Below are 20475 nucleotides of genomic sequence, written 5' to 3'. Positions count from 1 at the left end.
AGCTTTTTTATTTGTGTTTTGATAACTTGCTTAATTAACTTGTTTAAACTTGTATGTAACTTTCTTATTTATGTTTGTTTTGCTAACCCATATTGAATTTTATGAACATATACCTCGATATATGTTACAGAATGGAATCCATCCACAATTCAATTCTATTATTTTTCCTCCAGGAATGCAATTTACATCACCTATGTTGCGTCCAAACATGCAGTTCGCATCACCATATCAATATGTTCAGGTTCAATACTGATGATCGTTATTTGATGAGTTTATGGTATGTTTAATTAATTCTTATTACTTATTTTTCTATATGTCTTATCTTGTGCGATGTTGTATAGAATTTAGGAGGTTCCAATGTTGGTGTATCTTATCAGCAAGGCTCTATGCCAACTTATCAACCTCTTACAACAAATTGGAATAGAGTTTCGTCTATAAGTATGTTTTATTCATATACTTATAATTTCGAAAAAACTAACATGTTAAAAATATTGATTCCATAAAATTTCAGGAAAATATCATTTTGTGAGTGCATACACAATTTCTACCAAAGAAGATGATCCGATGAATAAAACTCAAGATGAATTGTGAGTAAAAGAAGGAACGATCTATGAGATGAACATTGATATTATGAAGCAAAGACATGATATTAGAGGAGCTTTTGTGTTTTTTACACTGAGAGTTTAAAGTTAAATAGGATTATGAGTTGTATTAAATAGGATTATGTAGAATTAGAAACTGGTACTGGTTTTACAATTGCCTCTTCATATACTTGTTGATATTGTAGGATTTTGTTTCTGGTATCTTATTTAATAATATGTTCTTTTAGTTTGAGCCTTTTTGAGTTGTCTTAAGTTTATCTCACTTTATGATTTGGCATCCCGATGTTCTTTGTGAATTTTTTTCTGGCTATTAGATTGGAATTTAGTTGGCATGAATCGTTGTGCTCTGTTTGTGCATGTCGCTTGGTTATGACATTTTATTTGGCCCTCAATCAATTTTAGGCCCTTACAAAATAGCACCAATATAGACTTAACGTTTAAAAAGGTACCAATTTAGGCCTCGATAGTGGAACGAAACATGTCAATTGTACGTGGAGTGAGAAATCAGAACTGAACGGAGTAATAGGAATGATGTGTCCAATCCGTTATTGAAGCCTATATTGATACCTTTTTAAGCATTAAGCCTATATTGATGCTATTTTGTACGTACAAGCTAAATTGATACTTCCCCAAAAACCATAGGCCTACTTTGCACTTTATCCCTTAAACTTTTGGAGTAATTTAATTCCAAAATTAAAATTTTACCCAATTGAATCCTTTATTCTAGCTTTTATTAATGTTGCTGTGTTGGTCTCAAACTTTACTGAGCTTCCTTATTTGCTGTGCACAAGAATTGTGCTGGCTTGGCCGACCATATCAAAATTATGACAGGCCTTTTCCATTGTCAATCATGTGAATGTAGGCAACAAAGTATACACACAAGTAGGAAGATCATTTATCCATGACTTGATTAAATAATTTCACAATTGATCAACTTTATTTACCTTGATGTCAAGAAAAATGAGTACATTGGATGTTCAACTAATTGAACATATCCTAGTTGAAGATACACTGCTAAAACTACATCTCTGCTTTGTATTCTATTGTCTCTTTTTTACTAAACATCCAAAAGCATCAACTTGATTTTCGGGTGCTTCTTGTTGAGCGCAAATATTGCTTCCCAATCTCTTCCTCAGGATTTTGTTTTCTACTAATCTTGGTCACATCACCTGTAATGTAATTATAGATATATTAGCTACATCCCTTGAGAATGGGTCAAGTAAAATGCAAAAGAATCAATACCTTCCAAGTCTTGCCATTTCTCCAGCATGTCATGTGACCCCATTTTTCCTACCTGAAAATACAGTAAATTGAAAGAACAATGTCAAACAATATGGTATTTGAAATCTTATGTGTGCCAAAACAATCAAAAGTAACATTTTCTCAAGAATCGAGATCGAGTAATAACTGCAAACACACACAGAAAGAAGCAGCCAATATGTTTATAAAGCAGTCAAGTAATCTACCAACATTGACATCAACAGTAGAATGCTCTTCCATCACTTCATCTAGCTCATGACATTCCTTTGAAGCAGTCCACTTATTTAAAATACTGATTATTCTTTGAAGTTGTGGCTATAGTCAAGGACAACAAGAATCACTAAATAGTAAATAGTAGGATGTTATATACATATAAGTACAGTGTGTTGCGAGTGCATAAGGTTTTCAAGAAGAAAATATTTGCTTCGAATGGCAGTCTATATTTACACCAATTTAAGTGGAGAAGGTAAATATATAAAGAATAATATTTAAAAATGTTTGTTAAAAAGTTAATTCAGAATATATATCATATATACTTAAATGCAATGATAGAATATTTATATAAGACAGCACGTAAATGGATTTTGGGACATGTAATATGGTTAGGCACGAGCGTAAAGGGGAGGCAATTGGCTTGTCGACCAATTAGCCCAATATGCAACAGGTCAAGCAAAATTACAATCCCCATTATACACTATTCTCAGAAGAGTCCCAGGAGGAGGATACAGTTATACTTCTAGAACTTGATTTTATATCAGACGCGGTTGAGCCTTTGGAGTCTTCATTTTGACTATCCAATTTTTTTGTGAAGAAGAATGTCTTCAATCAAGTCTACTTTGCTGGCCAGAACCAGCACATACTGATAAAGATAAGATAGGTCCATCTCATTTTCTTTAACTCGAACCAGTAACCTTGCAGTAACACTCCAGAGAGCATTCTGTGCCTCCATATCATCAGAGACAAGAGGAAATATATCAAGCAACCCCTGTAAAAAAGTCAGATCTGGATACCTCCAGGGCATTACCTCCAGTATAGTTAAGAGCTTGATCCAACAAGGAATCATGCTGATAAAGAATCATATTCAAATTACCATGTGATATATCTGAAGCAAAATCAGGTACATCGGACATAATATTTGCGATTAAAACTGCAGCAGTAGCACATGAGTTGAAAACCTGCAAAAAAAAAATAAGGAGCAAGCCCAAGCATTCAGAAATCAGAACTAGTCAAGTACCACCCACTTCTTTGTCAAAGAAAAAAATATACGATAAAGATTCTTAATTGTAAATATTTAGTCCACTTTCATGTCAGAAAGTAAGTCAAAGGTCATTGCTATTTCTGGTGGACTCGACACAAGTAGTAACAAGGTAAATGTCACTAGCAGTATAATCAGCACATTTCTTGGAAACTAGACCTTCTGCTTCAACAATCAACACATTGCAGCCATACAAGAAGAACGTAACCTCTTGTAACATTCAAAAGAACAAGAATTACCAGAGAACTAATCAACATAAAGAAAATCATAAAGATAAACTGTAATAGACCTTTCCGGTAAGAGCACAAAATTCCTTAGCCTAAGAAGCAGTCCAAGAAGAAGAAAGTATGAACATATGTTCAGCTCCTAGTCCAGGTTTTTAAACTGTCAATCTTCAGCAAGTTATGAACTGGACAGTAATAACACACACACACACACACACACACACAGAGAGAGAGAGAGAGAAGTAGAACCAGCAATTATTCAATAAGTCTGGCCTTTACATACCTCTGCTTTATCTGGGAGTTTGACCAGGTCACAAACTAGTTGAAAAAGTTCTTTATTACAACATATCTCTTGGGAAAGGCAATCTACAGTGGAAAGAGCTTCAATTGCACGCAGAATTACATCAAGAACAGAGTACCTGCAAAATTGCATGAATTGATCATCAATTAAAACAGTCAGAATACATTTTAAAGGGAAGAATATTGCAATACAAGCATAGAAAAAAATGGACATGACAACATATTGTAGAAGGGAACAGAGCAAACTTCTACAAACTCTTAACAAATCCAGTAAGTAAACTGAGATATTATGAAGTCAAAACTGCTTCACCCCTATCATATGAATATTTTGATTTGAGGATTTTAAAGTCAAAATTTCCGATGGTAGAAATTAAGCCTCTAGATTAGAAAATGGACAATCCCAATAGCTTAATATGTTAGAATGCTGATATAATGTGGAATATGCAAGGTATAATATACTTTTATAGTTTGGTACAATCAGACAAGATGAGGTTAACAAGTAACTATGGTAAATACAGTTTCCACATTCTTCCCAATATAACAACAAACACGAGATATTTTCAAGGGAAACATTAACATATGCTATGGGGAAATTGCTTAACTGACAGCAGAAAAGACATGAAAATCTTAATGTTATCGACTGTGTGAATCAATGCATACCTTTCAGGTATCTTTTCACCTGATAATTTGGTCATTTCAGAAGCCAAGAGACTGGCCAATAGATTTGTCAAACCCAGCTGCATCAAAGATGGCAGAAGAACTTCTGAAACTTCCTTTTGACTTTCAAGGATGGCTAAGAATAACCCTACACTCTATTCAGAAAAGGAAAATTCTTGAGCTAGTGACAAACAAAACAATCTCTTAAATTACAAAGAAGTTATAGCTTGAACACTGACACAAAAACAAAACAATCTCTTTCTATGTTCTGCTTCTGCCTGCATCTCCATAGCAGCACTCACACCACACGGTGAGAAATATCCCCTACAAAAAGATAGTCAATAAAGGCATTAGGAATATGCTATAGTGAACTTGAGATAGCAAATCAAATTACTTGAGTGCAGCTTACTTATTTCATAACGAAGACACTGCAGGCCCAATCCTTCACGGCTACATTGAATAATTTTAAATTCCCATCACAATTTTGCAGGTATTGATAATAATGGAATTAGCTGGTTAGTTTCAAATTCAACAATGACAGATGAATGATCAATTGGAAGATAGAAAGACAAAGTATTTTGCAGGAATTGATGATTGAGCGAGACCTAAATTGGAGAAGAAGGATAAATTAGAAGACGATGATTGAATGAGTTTGATAGAAACTGCTAAACTACAGTCGAAAGAGGAGGAAATTAGTTTATCGATGGGAAGCAAAATTTGGAAGAGAAACGTGTTGCTGCTAAACCAAGAAGGAAAGAAGTTAACAGACTTGAGATTGGACGTTAATCTTCACGTTAACATTCATTAGAATTATAATTAATTACTGATTGCTGATTAGGATTATATTACCAGGTGTAAATAAATGAATGAGGGATATAGGAGGGGACACATCAGATTTTAATCCCCATACAAAATAGAGAGTAGTGGAATCGTTGATTAAATTTGAAATTCTAAATTAAAGTAATATATAATAAATTAATTAAAAATCTTAAGAAAATGTAACTGATAAATGATATATGATAAAAGTAAAAATAAAAAATGGAAGTTTGATAAAATTTCTAAAAAAACAGAAAAAACAGAAAATGATAAAAGTAAAATAAAAATGAAAAGTGATTTGATATGTAATTTCCTTGAAATAAAAAGGAGCAATTTGGATCTTATCCTGTATAGTGTATATAGAGTGAAAGAAGCCCATTTACATTTGATTGATCCAATCCAATCCCCGAACTATGTTTAGTCACTGATTCACTGCCCATTGTCACATTCCTTCTCGTCTCTCTTTCTCACACTCTCACATTATAAACCCCAACTCAACCCTTTTTTTCCTTTCCATTTGCCCCACCAAATTTCCCTTCTTCTTCTTCCCCAATTTTTTCATCAGAATATGGATATTATGGTTCGTCCATAATCTGAATCTCAATTTTTCATCTTCTTCCTCGATTCCACCTCAAGAAATTTCAAATTTTGGAATCATTTCCCATTGAAAATGGTAGGAAAAACAGAACCCATCAACGGCACTACAAAATCTGGATCCACTCCGCCTCTGAATCTGAATTCTATGAAGTCAGATCTGCTTAGCAAATACTCTCTCAAATCACTCAAGTTAAAGACTAAGCAGCAGGAGCTCTTGATCCGTGTCTCCATCCTCGGCCTCATCTACATTCTAGCCTTCATTACTCGTTTGTTTAGTGTTCTCCGCTATGAGTCCATGATTCACGAATTCGATCCTTACTTCAATTACAGAACCACTCTCTACCTGACTCAGAAAGGTTTCTATGAGTTCTGGAATTGGTTCGATTATGAGAGTTGGTATCCTCTTGGCCGTATCGTTGGTGGTACACTCTATCCGGGTCTCATGGTTACCGCCGCTTTCATTTACTGGACTCTCCGATTCCTCCGATTTGCCGTCCATATTCGAGAGGTCTGTGTGTTGACCGCTCCATTCTTCGCCTCCAATACTACTCTTGTTGCGTATTTCTTTGGTAAAGAGATTTGGGATACTGGTGCTGGTCTTGTTGCTGCTGCGTTGATATCCATATGTCCTGGGTATATTTCTCGATCAGTTGCTGGGTCTTATGATAATGAAGCGGTTGCCATTTTCGCTCTTCTGTCTACTTTTTACTTGTTTGTTAAGGCTGTGAACACGGGTTCTCTTGCTTGGTCTTTGGCTTCAGCTTTTGGTTATTTCTATATGGTTTCTGCTTGGGGAGGTTATGTTTTTATCATTAATTTGATCCCACTTTATGTTTTGGTTCTGTTGATTACCGGGAGATATTCTATGAGGCTTTATGTTGCATATAATTCCATGTATATATTGGGGATGCTGCTTGCTATGCAGATTCGGTTTGTGGGTTTCCAACATGTTCAATCTGGAGAGCATATGGCTGCAATGGGCGTATTCTTCTTGATGCAGGTTTCTTTCATATTTTTTCATTTTATTTTTAAGCTAATTATTGGGAAGAACGGATTTAGCCTCCATGTAGGAAACAATAAAATCTTAAAAAACCTGACTTTTACCAAGACTGTCCATTTTCAAGTTTTATTAATCGAAGATGGTTCTTTTTATGTGCAATTTCATCTTATTGCATAACGCTTGAAATTGCACATTTTCTTTTAATGAAAAAAACACACCTTTCCACTAATGAGGCTTGAATTATTTTGTTTCACTGCCAGAAGTTCAAGCTTGCACTGTTTTGTAAGCAAAGCCTAAATCCGCTCTCCAAATTTGCACCTTATCCTTTTTATTTTTCTTAATGCTGTATTAAGAAAATTAACTTGGTGTCTATATTTGCTTGAATTATTTTGTTTCACTACCAGAAGTTCAAGCTTAAATAACTGAAATATTTCATTTATTGGATTAAGAGGTGGGACAAGTTGAGAACTTATTGGAACCTTATTTGACAAATTTTTTTTTTTTTGCCTGTGTCTTGGTGCACTTCCCACATTGTGATATCTTTTTAGTTATCATTTCCTTTGTTGGGCTGTTTGGGATCTATACTCACTCTAAAATTGACCTAACTATGCAGGTTTTTTACTTCTTAGATTGGGTTAAACACATGTTAAATGATGCAAAATTATTCCAAGCCTTTCTAAGGATCGCAATGACCGGTATAATTGGTGTTAGTGCTATTGCTCTGGGAGTTGGTACTGCATCTGGTTACATTTCTCCATGGACTGGCCGGTTTTACTCTCTTTTGGACCCTACATATGCTAAGGATCATATACCGATCATTGCATCCGTGTCTGAGCATCAGCCAACAGCTTGGTCATCTTTCATGTTTGATTTTCATATCCTACTTTTCCTTTTCCCTGCTGGTCTTTATTTCTGTTTCAAGCGGCTATCAGATGCTACAATATTTATTGTGATGTATGGTCTCACAAGCATGTATTTTGCTGGTGTGATGGTTCGGTTGATTCTAGTGGCTACACCTGCTGTTTGTCTTATCAGTGCTATTGCTGTTTCAGCCACTATAAAAAATTTGACATTGTTGCTAAGGTCAAAGGACAAGGTTGTCCAAACTGGTTCTATGAAAGGAAGTAGCAGTGGAAAGGCTTCTTCCAAGGTGAGATGTCCTTGAACTTGGTTTAGGTTTTTTCTTTCCATTTTTATCCTGATTAGAGGCAAATGTATACTGCATGATAGTAATATGCTTGGCTTTTTCATCATAAGGAATTCATATGCCTAATAGCTTGAATATTTTAAGCATTTTATAAATATTCAAGAAATATTTGAACAATAATGCAATTGACTATCTAGTCAGTTTCCTGACTAGAGCATGAGTTGTTTTTGGTGCTAAACGGTTCACTTTTCTCAATTTATATTCTTTGGATATTGATATAGGATAACTATCAATGCTTTTACATTTTCATCTTACAAAGAAAAATTTCAAAAGTTCTAATTCTTACAGGGATTTATAAGTGCTGCCCCCACCAAACGCTCAAAAAAAAAAGATAATATTCATTACAAGTCAAATTTCATAAAATGAAGGTTCATTACACATAAAAGTGAATCATTAAGTACATACGTTAACTGATAAAGTTCATTACTGTCAAAAAGCAAACAGTGAAGGTATATATAGATGTTCAACAAGTATTTACTTGAACTTTATATGCAATTATGCTTTGTGATGGAAGCAACAGTAATATAAAGTCATTCTCAGGAATGAAGGTATTTATTTCTTGAGGAAATTAAAATTAAGTTGCTTTTCCGTGGATCTATTGTGAACTGTTATCATGTGAAATGTGAGAGTGACAAGGAGAAATAAACAAATGGAATTGCTTTTTCTTGAATCTTATAAGAGCTGTTGTGTTGAGTCTTTTTTTTTTCTAACCATCTCGTATCCTAGGTCAACAACATGAAGTTTACTAAAAAATTTCACCTTAGAGAAATGTTTATTGTTGTTTTGTACTGCTGAGTCTATTAACTGGGGCCCTCACTAATTCTTGATACTTGATGCACAAGCAGGGTTTACTTGATCAATCTCAGCCTTTCCAAAAGAATGGTGCTATTGCATTGCTTCTTGGTGCATTCTACTTGCTCAGCAGGTATGCAACACACTGTACCTGGGTGACATCAGAGGCATACTCATCTCCCTCAATTGTCTTGGCTGCAAGGGGTGCGCATGGCAACAGGGTAATGTTTGATGATTACCGTGAAGCATATTTTTGGCTACGGCAGAATACACCTCAAGATGCTAAGGTGATGTCATGGTGGGATTATGGGTATCAAATTACTGCAATGGGGAACAGAACAGTTATTGTTGACAATAATACCTGGAACAATACACACATTGCTACTGTTGGACGCGCAATGTCATCTTATGAGGATGAAGCGTATGAGATAATGAGATCACTCGATGTGGATTATGTATTAGTTGTCTTTGGGGGTGTTACAGGTTATTCTTCAGACGATATCAATAAGTAAGTCACAATTATGCTTTTAATATTAATGTCTCTTGAAATAGGTTACTATCCTTGAAACTTTTTCTGCTTTCTTAATTTTAAACATTACCTTATCCAAATGGTGCAATTAATATTTACTGTTACAGCTATCCTGAATCTACAAAAGAAAAGAAACATAAATTGAAATTTCAAAAGCATTATGTTTTTTTTTTTTTTTGCGTCTTGAGTAATCAAGGAAATTTACGTTTAACTTTACATATCTATGAACATTTTGTCTGACTGCTCATAAGGATCCTTAGTGAACAGTTTTAGCTTTTTAATGTTTTGGGATAGTGTGTTTTCACACTTTACTAATGCAGTCCTCTTGTACTAGGTTTCTGTGGATGGTAAGAATTGGCGGTGGAGTATTCCCTGTGATCAAGGAGCCTGATTACCTTGTCAATGGTGAGTATCGTGTTGACAAAGGTGCAGCTCCAAAGATGCTGAATTGTCTCATGTAAGTTCTTGTTCTTCATTAATTCTTCATTGTATGTTACATACTTACATTAACGTAAAGATACTCCAACTATTGCATCCCATGTCAATAATCATTTTCTTTATCATGTTCTGCAGTCTGCATTAATTAGGTCCACTGTAGCATCCATATTTATTGAGTTAATAAAGTCCATGGCCTTGATGTTAATGCAAGCTGTTAGGAGAAGGGGTACTCATTAGAAGTATAAGATAGAAGAAAAGGAGAAAAGAAAATATATGAAGAAAAGGAGTTGTTTTGTTTTGAAAGCGTAAGATGGAGAAGGTTCTTTAATATGGTATTGATGTAATAAATGGTAATTAATTTGTCTTGTTTGCATGAATGGTATTGGTTGTTTGATCAATTAAATTTTAATAAATTAGTATTAGGAAAAGAAATATAAGGACAGTGTTTGAGAGGTGTGCCTTTTCCATGTCTTGCACTTTGACTTTTAAGTAATGTGCCTCAATGCCTAGGTACATTCCTCAAAAATTGGCCTACCTTTTGCAGATTTTGCATTGAGGATAGAACCTCATGAGCCTTCAGGTAGAGGTGGGCCTTTAAAATGATGAATTGACCTAAAATAGTTTTGAAATATACATATATATAATAAAAATAATTATATTTATGAATTTTAAATTCTAATTTAATTGAATTATTAAGAGGGCCCCTTATTGGAGTGATCACGAGTCTCCTGTGCTTCCCGAACATCAGCTCATACCCTTCATGCAAGTCAGGAACAAAAAAAAAGCAAGTATCGATGCAAAGATATCACCTTTAGGTGGAACACTACCTTAAATAACATAGCAAAAGGAATGTTTAGGATCCACTAGTTAAAAAGAGTGGGAATTGAAATGTTTGGTCAAGATGTGGTTAACCCAGTTTTAGTTTTCCTGTTCAAGTCACTTGGCAATTGATGTAACCATAGTTATTAAAGGCGCGCCTGAGGCGCGCCTATGGCGCATGGCGCACCAGGCGCAGGCCTTAGCGCCATGGCAGCCCCATGGCGAGGCGCAATCGCCATGGCGCGCGCCTGGTGCGCCATTTTGCGCCAAATGCAATTGCCAAAGGCGCACCAAGGCGCGCCTTGGCAGTTAGAGGCAGTTATGGGCAGTTTTTTTATATATCTGGGATGAAGCACATGTTCTATTAACAAAAAGTATTAAAGAGGAGAGAGATTATACGTTTTAAACTAATTAGAAGACGAAGAGACAGAGTCATGAAGAGTTGAAGATGAAACTCTAACATGGGGTTTAGTTGGTAAGGCTGCTGGAGTTGAAGAGATTGCATATAACACTAGAAGAGTAGGAAAAAAGGCTAAAGTATCATCTTCCAAGGATCGAGGAAAAGCCCATGTAGTTGTTCGAGATGAGGAGGAAGAAGAAACTGAGTTTGTTGATGAGGATGAAGAGGATCAGTTTGATGATGACGCTTTAGATGAGGAGTGTGATAGTGATGATGAGGAGTGATGGATTTGGAGAGTTTTGATTAGGAGTAGAACTTAGGAATTAGTATTCAACTTTAAAGTTTGCTAATATGGGGTTTATTTTGCATTTTAAATTTATTTATGCTTAAGATATTTTCATGATTTAGTATTCATTGCATTTTTATGTTAGTTTAATAGTTTTATAATTTTTATTTTTGTCGGTGCGCCTTGTCTCGCTATGGCGCGCGCCATCGCCGTGCGCCATGCGCCAAGGCTCCAGGACCCTTTGCGCCTTAGTGCGCCATGCGCCTTTAATAACTATGGATGTAACCTATTTATAGCTATATATTACATATTAGATGTCTCAAACAATAAGTTTGTAGGATAAGTTGAAGTTAGTTGTTTTTGATGTGGTTGGCTGGAGTTTAAAATCTTACATTTTGCATTCCGGTTGCCATTTACTGTTTGATCTCCACTGTTGTATGACTGTAGTGACCTTGTTTTATTTTTATATCCTTTGGAGGTTCAGATCTTACCTTTCTCATTCCATTTCCAATTTTATTTTTCGTTCTTTCAGTGATAGTTCCACTTAGTTTTTTTCAGGTGGATGTCTTGGTATCTTATAGTCTAAAGTTATTATGCTTCTAAATCACACCTTAATACTTTTCTTTTGTAAAACAATTTATCACTAATACCCCATTTGGAATGAATGAAAATCAAATGTAGAATTTATTTATAGAATATAGATACATTCCCTTGATAATTATATTATAAATGAGTTTAATGTTTGGTATGCAATAACTGAAAATATTGAATTCCCAAACATTTTCTTGGAATAAATGAAAATTTAGGGTGTGCTTGATGTGAATGATGGTTTGGAGGAGGGGAGGGGAGAGTAGGCACATTCTACATACATGCCTTGTTTTTTTGTGCAACCCTTTCTTCCCCTCCTTCATACCAAATCCACCCTTAGAGTTTTTATTTGCTTTATTTTCTTGAAGTATGAACAGTTTTTTCTCTGAAAAATTACTATATTTGTTGAATTTATTAATTTGGCGGAATTTGGTTGTCTTCCTCAAAATTTCGTACAATTGAAATCTCAAGTCATTCCAAGGAACAATTTTAGATTGCAAATAAATTCCTTAACATTTTGTGGAATTTGTTCATTTCAAGCAAGGCCAAAAAGTTCTTGCCTCCTAGTACTTTATCCTATGGTCTGCCCTTTTGTCTGCCTCCACTCCTGTCTTTTTATATCTGCCACAGATAATTTATCTGTTTCTCTATTTGTTAAAGCAGCAAATTTTGTTAGGTTGGAACTTCCATTATTCATTTTTGATGATTCAGTCTTGGTTCAGCAGTTCATTTATCAATCGTTCCAATTTGTCTATGTTGTGCTGTTTAACTAAGTGAACCACAACTAACTTGAGTTTATTATGCATAACTTTCCCCTTCTTTGTTAAATGTGTATGTTCTCTTCCTAATTCCTTTTCAACACTTTAATTTCCTTTTTGTACAAATACGCATGCATAAGATACCTTATGGAAACTATTGTGGTTGCAATATCTTATAATTAACAGCAGAAAAACATTAGCTAAACTAGATTTTAATCTTTTATGATGTGTGGCAACAATTTTTGGTTGGTGCGGGAACATGTCCCATCATAAAGGTGAGGATACATGTGGATATACAAGGACTAGGAATAAAATGAATGCTGTAATCGGAAGTTAGGAGGACTTTCATAGAAGGTGAAAGAGGGGCAACTGACATGACTCTGCTTATGTTAGAGGAAGCTGATCAATGCACTGCATTGAGGATAAATTGTGCTCCTGTAAGAGTGAAGAAGAAGAGAGTGAGTCCTCAAATTAGAGAGAAAAGGTGGTCTAAGTTTTTAATCAGATGTATCAAATCAGGCATATCAAAGGATAAGGATTTGTATAATTAAACTTAGGACTAAGCTTAACTTAGATGATGAAATAACTCTGTATTGCTAACCCAGAGTTTGCAATTTGTTAATGTACAGTGGAAGAAAGTAATAGCCAAATATTGTAACCTAATACAAATAAATTTCAGTGGAAAAGAAAATAGTACCTATGTCACGAAAGATAGAAAAGAAAGTAAAAATGTTCGGAAAACCATTGTAACTTTATATAGACTGTAAACTGATGCTACGTTTTCTTGTTTCACTACACTAGTAGACTTATCATAGCTTACTCTCATGTATGTTTGAACTGTTAAATTCTGACACATGTAAACTATATGGTTTTATTTGCATTATTAATTAATTTATTAATCATGATTTATTATTTGATTAATCTTAACCAATGAATTACTAATCTATTATTTTATTTGTTTATTTTATGGTTGAACTAAATTAAGAGGGAATTAGAATTTGAAGCAAATATTTTTATGAGTCTTAACTACAAGGTAGTGCTTATTAGGATGTAATCAATTTATTCATTTTCTCTTAGGTTGGTCTCTTAGTGATCACAGGTATAAAAGGAGAAGTAAGCTCGTGAATGCTATTATAATGTTGTGTTAGTGTGTTAGATATGTATGCCATAAATTGCTTATCGTGGTATGATATGCAACTTATCTGGATAAAACTATAATGTGAAGAGTTCGCGAAATTTGGTAATAGCTGAATATTTCATTAGATACTTAGATGATGGAATCACTAATTATTGCTCATTTTCTCTATGAAATAATTTATTTATCCGTTATACCATATTTTATTCTACCATAATGTAAATCAACAAGTAAATTATTTTGTAGTGGAATTGTGCATTGTAGTGTTCCATAATCGATGGCAGCAGCTAACATGGATTGAATTGAAATTTTACGTTGTCATGTCATTTTAAGACCATCTGGTGCAACTTCTGGTGTACAAGTAACACTGTTAATTTTGGTGAACAGGTACAAGCTATGCTATTATCGGTTTGGGGAGATGATAACAGAATATGGAAAGCCCGCAGGGTAAGTTCATAGTTCTCTATTTAAAGTTAACACTACTAGCATCTCAGTTAACCGCATCCAAAGGCATGGTTATGAATATTCCCTATGAGCCGGCTTTGTGATCCTGTTTTGTCTTGTGTATGCGTAATAGTAATTTAATCAGAGCAGATGGATGATGGCACTACAACTCCATAAATGAATATTTTTATTAGTCCTCTACCTGGCACTGCAAATAAGTGTGTTCTTAGTCTTAGGAATTAGGGTTTTGGTTTGCTAATTGACTCCTAAATCAAGGATAACCAAAATCAGCTTCTGTAATAACTATAATCTTGTGATTTCTTCTGTGGTGAAAGGTATGATCGCGCGAGGGGTGTTGAAATTGGAAACAAGGACATCAAACTCGAACACTTGGAAGAGGCATTTACAACTTCTAACTGGATTATCCGTATTTACAAGGTGAAACCACCCAATAATAGGTGGTGAGATCTGTATTGCTCGTGCAGGACTCAAAAATTCAATATTCGATGGATGCAAAAGCTTGAATCTTGGAATACAGAGATGGCCGAAGAAGTAACACTGTTCTGGCTTAGGAACTGAGCTTGTAAACCTTCAAAAGGCTCTTGAATTTACAGGATTTCGTGCCTTGGTTTTGTAGTGCCTCATTAGTTGAAACCTTTTTTTTTTTTTTTTTACGTCAACTTTAGAATTTATGAGTTAGTGTAGCTGACTAGATTTGGTGCAAGTTATAGATTTTGATTGGTTGGTGGGATCTCTTGAACTATCTGCATTAAAGCTTAATCCAGCATATAGGTTCACGCTTTATCTTTCACGAATTTGTTGTCAAAGTCTTTAAATATGTTGTCTCCAGTTGCAGTAAATAATTGCCCTAGTTAAAATTTACATTATTCTGAAAATAAAAAAGAAACTAGCGTACAGGGCCAATGCAAACTCTAGATTATAATTTCTGGATTAATATTTCTCCTTTCTAACAGAAATTTTGGAGGCATTGAAGATTTGACAGTGTTATAAAAAGCGACTGACTGACGGTCCAAGCGGGGATTTTTAAACCACCATATTAAGCATTAATAATGTTATTTACATGTTGAGATTACTAATGCATCATTTTTAATGCTTAAAGCTAACTAAGTTGCTCTTCCTAGTACAGGTTTGTTACCCTCCTTTTTCTTATAGGGAAAATTAAAAAATGGGTGTAATGGGAGGACTATTTATATTTTCAAACCCATTATCAACCAACTTATATATATAGACTGATTTATTTTGAAATACGCACAATACCCTTCATATATATAAGTTACTTAATCAGAATTTCACCCCCTTCTTTTCTTTTACGCGAGTCTCACAGCTCTCTCTCTCTCTTATTTTTCCTTAAGATCCTTCATTGGAACACATCAATCCAAGCCCAATCCTTGTCATGTAAGTATGATGTTAGTTTCATATGTTTAAATCGCTTTTAACTTATTGATGTTGTTTTTGAGGTTAGAAATTTGTAAATATGTACTTGAAGTTATTCGCGGAAGATCGCGTTCTTTGCAGATTATGATTGCGATTCGCGAAATCTTAATATGCGAAGTTGATGGAAGGTTGTGTATGCGTTTGTGATTTGCATACTTCGCGGAATTCGCATATGGAATATACGCGAAGTATGCGAAGATATGATGTTCCATTATTGGATTCGCACACTTCGCATATTTTACGTATTTGCGAAGTATGCGAATGTATTTGCGATATATGCGAATTCGCATATTCGAATAACTGCGAATTATGCGAAGTGTATGTTATTTCATTATGTTATTTCATTCTGTTATCTCATTCTTTTTTTGTTTATTATTGATAGAAGCATGTTAGCCCAGTTTGTATTGTGTGTGATCATGTGGAATGGCCGGTGGAAAACAATTGGTAAGAACATGACATACGAGGGGGGTGAGAAGAAATTGCTGAAGATGTCTCCGAGAATGAGCTTGGAAAGGCTGCAAGAGATAGTATACACTACTGCTCATGTTGATCCAATGTCATTTGATCTGCGTATGACTATGCAGTTAACTTACGGTCCAAAGCAACTACCTGGGGCAGTAGTTCTGATTGTTGATTCAAGTGATGTTAAGTGTTTTTTAGATTATTGCTGGATGAAAACTGACGATGTTACCCCACTATATGCTAATTTTGAGTCACGAACAATCCAACCGCGAGTCATAAAGGTAGAGAATGTTATTCATTCAAGTTGTGATGCCAATGCCACAGTTGAATTTGAAACAACTCCTGAAGTAGACAACACAACTGTTGAATGCCCACCTCATAGGCCAGGAAAAGAACCAATCACTGAGTGCAATATTGCATCCCACACTCCTAGTTTAGATGATATTAGCTCGAATCCGGTTTATCGTCCGGAGGACCAGATGTACGATGATGACATTTGGGGTCATGATGACACAGAGGAAACGGTAAATGATGGACAACCTACCCCTCCGAGACAATCGCATTGCGAAGCTGTTCCCCAACGCAGGGTATTGGTAGAGAATGTAGAAACAATAAGGAAGAGGAGTGATCCATTTCGATGGCTACCTGAGATCCATGATGCACCTAAGTTTACTATTGAAGATAGCTCATCGAAAGGGGTCGTCGGTTTAAAGGTACACGACATGTTCTCCAACAAACGAGAATTGCAGGATGCACTTACGCAGTGAATAACAGGTTCGAATGGAAAGTGTACAAGTCTAACAAGTCCATGTTTGAGGTTAGATGTAGACATTCAGATGTATGTAAATGGCGTGCTAGAGGAATTGCGATATCCAATTCAAGTTTGTTTAGGCTCCGAAGAATGGATACAATGGACAAACACACATGTTCTAGAGATCAACTGTTACCACATCACAGGCAAGCGGGGAAACGAGTGGCTGGCATACTACTTTCGGATAAGTTTGATATCCAGGGTAGAGTGTTTAGACCAAAGGACATTGTGAAAGATTTTGAGACCCACTATAAAATAAACTTGTCGTATATGCAGGCTTGGAGAGCAAGGAATTGGGCGATAGAAGATGTGATGGGTTCACCGGAAGAGTCATACATGTTGTTGCCGGACTACTGTGAGACGTTGAAAGCATGCAACCCAGGTACGGTAACACATATTCAAACTGACGATGCTGATCATTTTCAGTACTTCTTTATGGCATTTGGTCCTTCACTTAGAGCTTTTAAAGAACACATTCGCCCTGTCATTTGCGTTGATGGAGCCTTCCTAAAAGGTAAGTATCCAGGACAATTGTACATTGCAGTTGGGAAAGATGGTAATAACCAGATTTATCCTATCGCTTTTGGGGTTGGACCAAACGAGAGCAACGAGGCTTGGAGTTGGTTCATGACCAAGCTCAAAGAATGTATTGGGGACATAGAGAATTTTGCCGTCATCTCTGATAGGCACAAAGGAATTGACTATGCTGTGAATTTGGTGTTTCCAAATGCAATACATGGATGTTGTTGTCACCATTTGAAAATGAACCTGCAGGCCAAATTCAGGTCAGTTAGAAAGATAAACGATGTGTACTGGGGAGCTGCTAAAGCTTACAAGGTTTCAGATTTTATCGAAGCATTCGCTCGACTACGTGAGCTACATGGCCCAGCAGCAATATATCTAGAGCAAGCTGGTATCCGGAGATGGTCGCGTGCATATTTTCATACCCGTCGTTATAACATAATGACAACAAACATTGCTGAATCATGGAACGCGGTAATGGTTGAAGGAAGACGTTTGCCCATCACAATGTTGATAGAGTACATTAGAACTACTATCCAACGATGGTTCTATGAAAGACAAACAGCGGCTGGTAAATATTTTATACGTTGTCATTTCTGGAATTTAGATGATACATAAATACATTACCTTCATGTTTCCATTTCCAGGAGCACGAGAACATTATCTGTCAATGTACGATGAACGGAAGATGAAGAAACATGTTACGAAAGCTATACCATGTACATTCACTGGAATAAACCAACACACATTTCAGATTGGGGACCGAGGAAAAGGGGGATTTGTTGACTTAAATGCAGGTACATGCACGTGTAAGTAATGGCAACTTTCTCAATTTCCTTGTAAACATGTATGTAAAGTTGCATGTGAGAATCGACTAAGTAACGCATATCAATGGGTTGATAAATACTACACCAACAACGCAGTTAGATTAGCTTACGCAGAGTGTATCTACCCACTCGGACCCCAGACGGAGTGGACAAACTGTGACCCTCCAAGGAATTTGCTTCCCCCTGTAAGAGGTTCTGCCCCAGTTGGACGACCAAGAAGTCAGAACAGAAGACCGTCACAAGGTGAAAACCCATTGCCAATGGTATGTAGCCGATGTGGGAATAGCGGGGATAATAGGTTGAATTGTCACCGACCGTTGCCAAATACAAGTCAAACTCCAAGTACAATAGCAAGTTCACGAAGTTCTAGGACTTCGAACAATTAGTTTGAGCAAAATTTATCCTTATGTTTTTATAAGAGCAAAATTTATCCTTATGTTTTTGTAAGAACATGTATCCTTATGCCTTGTGAGATTAATTATTCTAATGAAGCTTTATTATGTTTTGTAAGATTATGTTTACTAATTTAGTAGATAGCACATGGGATAGTGGGTTCTGTAATGATTCAGTAGATAGCACATGGGATAGTGGGTTTTATAATGATTCAGTAGATAACACATGAGATAGTGGGTTCTGTATAATGATTCAGTAGATAGCACATGGGATAGTGGGTTCTGTAATGATTCAGTAGATAGCACATGAGATAGTTCGTTTTATGCTTTCTATAAGACCCACACATCTCAGTCTCCATTATCACCCACTTGTGAAAATGGATCCATCCAACTTCCCCATGGAATATAGCATCATCACAACCCTCAACCAGTCTGAGTGTACTCAAAAGATGATTGAATATCAATATGATGTTGTCCGCTCTTATGGACAAACATTTATTCAACCGGAAATGTTTCATCCTGATTTCCCGTTTATGTCTTGTTTCAAACTTCCAATAAGGGGAGAGTTCCCCAGGAGCTCAATGCACATGTGTTGGTTCTTATGCTACATGCATTACATACCAATGAAATTTTCTTTATTTGAATGGTGTGACGGTCTATGTGGAGGTACTATTCCTGCAAACATACAAACATTTATGAAATGGTTTATGCCACTTGATGCATGGAATGCGTATTTTTCTCGATTGTTGTTTGAAAACACGAGGGTTTTTAAAGCAAACTATACACAGAGGAAACATATTTCTGTAATATTTTTCCTGAAAGTGACACCGTCTACTGCATTTTATGAGCTTCATGATGCTTATCCAACTTCTTTATGTGTAAATTGGCAAGCTTTTCGTGATGCATCTATTTCTCTCCAACGAGCAAGTGCGTAGAAAAACAATTGCAGTGAAGTATGGGGACGTGCCGAAACACCATGGTCAAGTCTTCCATCTGGTTATATCGACACAATCCATGAAGCTGTAGAGATTTTTGAGAACGAGCAGTCTGTTGGGATTGATATGAGGGATTAATGTAGTTTATGTGTTGTTGTATCCAAATAATGTGTTTTTTTTAGTTTGTGTTGTTGTATCCAAATAATGTGTGTTTTAGTTTGTGTTGTTGTATCCAAATAATGTGCGTTTTAGTTTGTGTGAAACAAATTCGTGAATAAATGTACAACTTCGCGAATGTGAGGATATGCGAATTCGCGAATATATGTGTTTGCGGAGCAGGAGATATGTTCGCGAACCTGCAGTTCTTCGTATACTGCAAGCGGCTTCGCGAATACACTAGTTTGCGGAGCAGGAGGTATGTTCGCGAAGATGATGTGCTTCACATATGCATGGTTAACTTCGCGAATATGCAGTATTTACTACGCGAATAAATGAACAACTTCGGGTATTTATGTGTTTGCGAATATGATGTTATACGAAAATCTGTAAACACACAAAATGGGCACAATATATAACACAAATAGTACAACTCAAAATTTATACAGTTTGCCATGGAAAATTTCAAGGACAACACGTAATCTAAAGAAATCTCCATCCTCTGGGTCTAATTCATGCACCTGCCGACCAGCTGTTAAAAGTTGAGAAACAATGCACACCAGCATCCCACAATCGTTCGGTGTTGTTCTCTGTTGTGGAGTGTCCGGTAGCCTAGTCCACTGATGCGCCTCTCGTAAAGGACACTCACTAAGGGATAAGTGTACCACGTCGTTATCAAGTAATAAAATTCTGGAAAAGTCCAGGTATCGTCCACAGGATTTATTTCTGCAAGTATCGAATTACTTGGTCTCAGGTGTTATCTAGGCTTTGGGGGTTTTGAGTTTGGTTTTGCTTAAGTTAATCTACT

At 35.9% G+C, this 20475-nt stretch overlaps 2 protein-coding genes across 2 annotated transcripts; one reads left to right on the top strand and one right to left on the bottom strand.

The window, feature by feature from the left end:
• Positions 1-1508: 1508 nt before the first annotated feature.
• LOC136217356 (uncharacterized) lies at positions 1509-5025 on the bottom strand. Its single transcript, XM_066003962.1, has 10 exons — positions 4708-5025; positions 4538-4622; positions 4302-4453; positions 3625-3760; positions 2953-3037; positions 2654-2864; positions 2243-2285; positions 2073-2177; positions 1845-1896; positions 1509-1771 (listed from the first exon to the last, which is right to left on the bottom strand). The coding sequence occupies exons 2-10, from the start codon at positions 4586-4588 to the stop codon at positions 1677-1679; spliced, it is 930 nt and encodes a 309-aa protein (XP_065860034.1). The 5' UTR covers positions 4589-4622; positions 4708-5025; the 3' UTR covers positions 1509-1676.
• A 526-nt stretch (positions 5026-5551) lies between these two features.
• On the top strand, positions 5552-14918 carry LOC136225584 (dolichyl-diphosphooligosaccharide--protein glycosyltransferase subunit STT3B). Its single transcript, XM_066013667.1, has 6 exons — positions 5552-6711; positions 7325-7861; positions 8764-9218; positions 9574-9696; positions 14051-14110; positions 14443-14918. Exons 1-6 carry the CDS (start codon positions 5785-5787, stop codon positions 14570-14572), a joined length of 2232 nt encoding a protein of 743 aa, XP_065869739.1. The 5' UTR covers positions 5552-5784; the 3' UTR covers positions 14573-14918.
• Positions 14919-20475: the final 5557 nt, after the last annotated feature.

The sequence above is a fragment of the Euphorbia lathyris genome, chromosome 1 (genome assembly GCF_963576675.1).
Source record: "Euphorbia lathyris chromosome 1, ddEupLath1.1, whole genome shotgun sequence".
NCBI classification, from domain to species: domain Eukaryota; kingdom Viridiplantae; phylum Streptophyta; class Magnoliopsida; order Malpighiales; family Euphorbiaceae; genus Euphorbia; species Euphorbia lathyris.
Note: the sequence above shows the minus strand (reverse complement) of the source record. Positions and strands in the feature narration are given on the sequence as shown.